At 42.1% G+C, this 6,761-nt stretch overlaps 1 protein-coding gene across 2 annotated transcripts; it reads left to right on the plus strand.

Annotated features, from left to right (window-relative positions):
- Positions 1–244: 244 nt before the first annotated feature.
- Positions 245–6,097, plus strand: CCDC190 (coiled-coil domain containing 190). Of its 2 annotated transcripts, none has more exons than XM_068966674.1 (3): positions 245–440; positions 4,910–5,033; positions 5,542–6,097. In XM_068966674.1, exons 1-3 carry the CDS (start codon positions 245–247, stop codon positions 6,095–6,097), a joined length of 876 nt encoding a protein of 291 aa, XP_068822775.1. The 2 variants fall into 2 exon arrangements, with proteins under 2 accessions (XP_068822775.1, XP_068822776.1); XM_068966675.1 differs by having other exon boundaries at positions 254–440; positions 4,907–5,033.
- The last annotated feature ends 664 nt before the right edge of the window (positions 6,098–6,761 follow it).

The following is a 6,761-nucleotide window of genomic DNA, read 5'->3' on the forward strand; positions in this document are numbered from 1 at the left end:
GAAGTTCTAAAAATTCCCACTGAATAAAACATAACTCTCAACTTTAAGGCTGTGAGTAATTTTTTAGTTGACAGGGGAAAGATTTCTGATAGTGTAACTTAATCTGACTGCACAGCTTTGTATTCAGAAATACTCAGGATTCAAACACTGATCTTCCAATTGAAAGCCAGGGTCAGGGTCCCCATTTCGCTTTATCAGGTCTGACACAGAGCCTGAGAGAATCTTGTTCTATTGCCTCTAGATCATGAAGAGAATGGAGAGACATATGGTCAGGGGACCACTGCATAAGCACTTCGATCTGGAGAGGAAAAGTGCAAAGCAGGCTGAAGCCAGACTCAGCCAAAGACTGCAGAGACTAGAGGATATCTGCCTGTACCACGTGAAGTCACTGACCAGGGAGCAGAGACAGCTCCAGAAAGAACTGCAGAGGCTGCAGCAAGGTAAGGCTTCCAGGATGGGGAGAGGCAGAGCAGGACAGCTAGCCATCGCTTGGCTGAGGCAAGAGTAATACCCCCTACTTGGTGATGAGGGCCTTTCAGAGACTGGACACTCAGTAAGAGGACTTTTGATCTCAACTTGGATTTTCGGCTGCCCACCTTTCTCTCCCTCAATGATACAGCTCCCTGGAGCAGTACGCATGCAAACCTTCCTGAGCTAACACTTCTTAGGCTCCCAGTCTTTCCAATGAGCTCTCTCTGGCTTAAAGTTTTAGTGTTCTATTTTCTTATATCTGGGTTGATTTGGTTTCACTTCTTTTCTATGCCTGGTCAGCAAACATTCACTAAGTAACTATTAATGTGCAAGTCATCTTATGAAAAGGAAGTAAAAACAAAAAAAATTCCCCAGGATTAGTGACCAGAGAGTGTATGTAACAGTGTGTGTAACAGTAGTGACCTCTGCTACAGCTGAGCAAAGAGCACTTGGCTATTTCCAACACATCAGTCTGAGAGTCAGGTCTTCCTTTCTTCTGCAGAAAGTGAATTTCTCAACTTATCCTTCTTGTATTCTGAAGTGTATCGTCACTAGAGCTTGCAGATTTTGCTTAGATAAGAAAATTTTGCAAAAACAATTGCTGTGTATTGGTACTATGATTTCATTGTCTTCTTAAGCCAAAGAGCAAGTATTTCTGTCATTTCCCCAAAGAGGGGTCTTTACCCAGAAGCTGCGAGTTCACATTCTTTATAATAATTCCCTCCCATAAAACCTTCTGTTGCCAGTGAATAATCCTTTCCAAATGTGCACGTTACTTAGAAGACTATCCAATGAACATAGACCTTACAGTTTAGTAATTATAACAAGATTAACGCTACTAACTTCAAACGCCAATTTCTAGTTAGTAAGCTATTGATCTTCACAGAAGGAAGGGCTACACAATGGTATCCAGAATCTCAGACCTTCCAAAGCTGTCTACACCATTCAGTAAAAAAAATAAGGAAATAAAATTGCCTGCTCAGTGATTGCATCTTTATCCATTAAACTGTGGCGGCTGAGAATACAGACTTTGGACCCACACTGTCAGGGTTGAAATCCTGACTCTATCACTTACCGGCAGTGAGACCTTGAGCAGCTTACTGGACCTGCCTCTGCCTCAGTTTTCTCCAACATAAAATGTAACTGATGTTTCTTACCTCATGGAGTCATTTGAGGATACAGTGAGCATTTGAAACAGTACGTAAATACAAAATAAGTGCCATGTAACTGTTTGCTGTTATCAATTAGTAAAAGATTGTTACAGGATTAAAACTCCTACAGTTTTGTTGAAAGTTGCCATAGTTATACAATTTATAGAAACTATTTTTATTTTTCCCGTAATAAAATGATCATATTTTAATATGCAGCATAGAATGGATCTATCTATCTCCGCTCTTCAAACTATAATCCCTTCTTACTTAAGGCAGGGGCAGGAGCCCTAAAAATGATGTAGTGTGTTCTAGAAGAAAGTCAGGTATCACAATTCAATGGAAAATCATTTAGGTCTCCCACAGCTGATATATGGACACAAGGGCCGAGAGTATTAGCCAGAGGTCTAGCCTAGGATTTATTTCCAACCTCCAGCTTTGGGTTCTAAAGAGGAGTAACTGAGCAAGTAACTGAACTCCTCTGGTTTAAACCTCCCTGTCTGTAAGAAACGGTTAAACCAAACTAAGGATGAGAGCTCACAGAATGGAAAGGAATCTCAGAAACCATTTGTCCGAATCCCACTTCATTTCTCAAAAAGAATATTGAAGACCAGATACTTATTCTCAAAGTGGTGTTCAAAAGATAATGTTTGAGATAGGTGGCTGTCTTTGTTGACTAGAGAGTTTGTCTGACAGATAGGGGTGTGAAAAGAGTCTGGGCAGAAGGCAGAAAGCTTCAATTCAGGGGTCTCAGTCTCTATGTACTTTAGAAAGTCACATCCTCTCTGTGCCTCAGACTCCTTGACCGTAAGACTAGAGAAGAAGGAAGAAAGCAATATGAATTAAGTCTCAGTATTTATCAGGCACTGTATTAGGCAATACATTCCCATGATTCATTTTAATGACCTTGTTACTGAGTTTCAACTATATGCTAGTTGGTGGATTGCTTCAAATATGTATTCCCAGTCCTCATCTAGAGAGATTTGCATCAGTAGGTTAGGAATTGGACTCAAAGTCCACATTTTTAACTGAGTTGACACTAAGGCAGATTACTCGGGGACAGGTGATTCATGGGCCAAATTTTACAAAACACTGTTACAGCAACTCCAATAGAGGCAAGAATGCAAATATGAAAAGCATGGTCTGTGCCCTCAAGTGCTCACATGTGGACTAGAAGGTAACTATGTTCACAAAAGATTATATCAGAAAATACTAACTGCTAAATTCATTGTTTACAAAGTAGAACAGAAGCGTGGGAAGGTTCCCATGTCTATCAAAGGGGCTCAGGTGAGATGTCCCAAAGACGCAGGGTAGGAACAGAATCTTAGAGGAATAAGAGGATGAAGATGAGTGAAGGAGGGGTGGTGGGCAGTTTGTCATGAGAAGACATGGAATGTTTCTGCACACACTAAGAACAGTGTGTACAAATGTGCATACATGAGAATGACTTGCTACAAGCTGCTCAGTACCAGAAGGGGCAGGTGTAATATTTAGAGGCAAAGCGGAGCAGGCAAGGTCTCCAATCATGAATAGCTCCACAGATCTTACAGAAGAGTTTAGACTTCACCCTATGGGGTTTGGAAATGGGGCGATTACATGTCCAAATGAGATAAGGATCACTCTGGCAGCAAACTTTAAGGTAGAACAGATAGATGGATTCCAGAATTCAGACCAGGGTTTAAAGGCCTAAACTAGGATGTTAGTTAGGTGGGGGAAAAAAAAAATGAGTATATTCAGATGTTTGGAAAGTGAGATTGCATCTTAAGGGGGCCAGCATTTTGAGATATTTAGAATGCAGAATTGTCAGAGCTTTATGATTAATTATATGTCCAGGGTAAAGAAAACCAGAGTCAATAATATATCTCTGGCACAAAGTAGGCACCCAAACATTCCTGTTAAATTGGATAGCTAGATGGGGACACACACACACAGAGACACACTCAAGACAACAGAAGAAGAGGGACCCCAAAAGGATGATCTCTTGCCTTGACTACCTCACCAAGAAGTTATTAGATGAAAGAATATTAGGAGTTTAATACAAATTAGAGGCCCTTTATCTGGTCATATTTCCTTTACCTGGTGCCTACCAACCCCAGTGTTGGTTTAGGGAACTCACTTTCCTTAGAGGAAACAAGTGCAAGACTTTCCACTCCAAGTGACCAGCTCATGAGATGTCTTGAAAACAAACCAGGTCCTCTAGAGCAGCTATGACAACAAGATTCTGAAACACTAACTCAAAGAGAGAAAACCCCACTTACTCACGGCCAGCAGTTGCAACTCTTGGCTCAGGTGGGTAGGAGGTCACACAGTTGAGGCGGATGTAACAGCAGGACCCCAGCTCTGTATATGGCTCACACCCAGTCCTTTTGACTTGAGAACATCATGCTTGCCAAGTAAAACATTCAGGCAAAACCCCCATGGTCCCAGCCAGTTTAAACCTCTGACCTCAGTGTTTCTAAATCCTCTATAACATATTCTAGGTAAACACTGGAGAACCACCTTAGGTTTTTCTGTTTCCATTCCTCATGCCAGAGCCGCCTGTTGAGCAATGTGATCCAGTGATATTCATATATGGTTTCTCTGCCCAGAGAACCAGGTCCAGGCATTCTTTTCCTTCTTCTCTTACTGTGTTAGTTTTTTAGGGCTACCCTACCAAGTTGCCACTAACTAGGTGGCTTAAACAACAGACATGTATTCTCAGAGTTCTGGAAGTCTACGGTCCAAAACTAAGGTACTGGCAGAGTGGTGCCTTCTGAAGGCTGGAAAAGAAGGCTCTGTTCCAGGCCTCTCTCTTTGGTTTGTATGTGGCCATCTTCTCCCTGTGTCTCTTCCGTTCACCTTCCCTCAACCTGTGTCTCTATGTCCTAATTTCTCCTTATGATAATGACACCAGTCATATTGGTCAACAGCTCCCCCTAATGGCCTCATCTTAATTATCTCTGTAAAGGCCCTGTCTCCAAATAAGGTTACATTCTGAAGTGCTGAGGATTATGACTTCTACATATGACATTTGGGGAGGATATAGTTCAACTTGTGTATGTGTGTGCTAAATCATTTCAGTCATGCCCGACCCTATGGACTATAGCATGCCAGGCTCCTCTGTCCATGGGATTCTGCAGGCAGGAATACTGGAGAGGGTTGCCATGCCCTTCTCCAGCGGATCTTCCTGACCCAGGGATCAAATCTGTGTCTCTTACATATCCTGCATTGGCAGGCAAGTTCTTTACCACTACAGCCACCTGGGAAACTCACATTTGAACTCATAGCACCTATTAATTAACTCAAAGCAGATATCATCAAGAAAAAGCTCTGCTCTTACTTTGGGAATGGAAGTCAGAAGAGACCAGAAGATGTTCTCACGCTCTCATCACAGGGAGGGCAGAAGCACAGAGCTCTGCAGGCTAGCAAAGCTAGGTAAGAAGATGCTTACTAAACTAATGCATATGCCATTGAGTCCTTCTTTCAACTGACCTCTTTAAACCATCCTCCCCCTGAGAATGCGCTGCCCTTTCCTTCTTAAGAGAAATGCTGCATTTAAAACAGATAACCAACAAAGACCTCCTGTATAGCACAGGGAACTCTGCTCAGTGTTATGTGGCAGGCTGGAAGGGAGTGGAGTCTGGGGGAGCATGGACACGGGTGTATGCATGGCTGTGTGGCTTTGCTGCACACCTGCAGCCATCACAACACTGTTAAATGGCTATCCTCCAATCTCCAACATAAAAATAAAAAGTTTACCCCAAAAAGAAAAATCATTTCCTCACATTGTTACCATCCATTCTCACCCTTCATCTTCTGTTCACCCATGTTATTATCTCAGTTAATATCACAGAAAAAGGAGCCAGGGTCTAACAATTTGAAAATGCTAAATATTAGCTCTTCATCAGTTTTGAGAGAACTTTTTTCTTATCTCCTTTCCCAGCGCACTGACAACAAATATGACCCAAGGAAGATCCAAAACCAAGTCCCAGATGTCTCCTTTCCATCACATTGGTCCCAAGGACCCCATGAAAAGCAAATGGCAGTCACTATCTCAAAATAACAGAACTTCCCACTTCGTAGAAGAGAAGCTGCAAGCCCAAGAGAAACAGTCTATAAACCCACCAAAAGGAAAAGGCTCCAATGAGACCATCTCTCTTCTCTGTCAAAATCAATTCATCTCCACCCACACTGTCGACGGAGGCCCCAGTTCGGGCCCAGCTGGTGACAGTGAACCGGCGCACGGTGATGAGACCAGATCAAATGATGCCCACACAAGGCCAGACCACACCACTGCAAAACAACCCCCTCTGGATCCCATGGAAGGTGGAGGAGTCTTCAAAGATAAGCCCCAAACATCAACCTACTTGGAGTTGTTTGAAAAGGCCAGAAAAGCTCACTACCTCCGGCACCGGACCCCCCCAGAGTCTGAGAGATTGCTCAGCATTGCAGAGATCTTCGGGCACAAGGAATCCTCACAGTCCAGGGCCGAAAAGTGATGTGAGAACAGGGTGACCATCTAAGTTACTTCATCTTTAATCATCCACTATATCCACATAGCATCGTGTGTCATAATTACTTTAGCAACTGTAGCAAACAATACAAATATGTAGATATAGATATAGATTTTATTTTAACCTTAGTCTTTTTTCCCTTTTATAATGGGAGTATAATGTCTCACTAAATGAGCAATTCTAGGATGAAAGTGGAGAGATGAATCTTCTGAAGCCATTTAAAGCAATATACGCATATTGCTAACGTTACCAAAAATATGAATCTACTTTGATGCCTAGACTTCTGAAAGGTAAAATATGAAGCGTCCTGCTTACATTTGCCACCCTTTTCTTATAGGAGGTTCTTACGGTGCCACCTGCTGGCAAAATGGCGTAGCTCTTCTGTTTGTTTTAGTTTCACACGTAAAGGTAAGGCTAGGAGGTCAATTGAAAATATGTACATAATACAGCCTATAAATAAAACTTTCTCTCCCACACAGCTCTGTGTTGTTCTTTGAATCCCTTTCCTTATTTCTTTTATTTCCAAATAGTTCCATTTTGGTTTTCTCATTCCCACTTTCAAGCTGCTCTTATTATCCTTTTTGGATCCTAGTAAAAAAATAATTAACAATTTATAAGAAATGTGCCCCCTCTAACATTTTCTTCCAAG

Source organism: Capricornis sumatraensis, chromosome 2 (assembly GCF_032405125.1).
Source record: "Capricornis sumatraensis isolate serow.1 chromosome 2, serow.2, whole genome shotgun sequence".
NCBI lineage: Eukaryota > Metazoa > Chordata > Mammalia > Artiodactyla > Bovidae > Capricornis > Capricornis sumatraensis.

What these genes read in the sequence shown, in the direction of transcription:
- CCDC190 (XM_068966674.1), top strand. Translation starts at nt 245, where the DNA reads ATGAAGAGAATGGAGAGACATATGGTCAGGGGACCACTGCATAAGCAC. An exon ending in ACTGCAGAGGCTGCAGCAAG is followed by an intron (nt 441 to 4,909) that starts GTAAGGCTTCCA and finishes AACTCAAAGCAG; the next exon opens with ATATCATCAAGAAAAAGCTC. An exon ending in CTGCAGGCTAGCAAAGCTAG is followed by an intron (nt 5,034 to 5,541) that starts GTAAGAAGATGC and finishes CTCCTTTCCCAG; the next exon opens with CGCACTGACAACAAATATGA.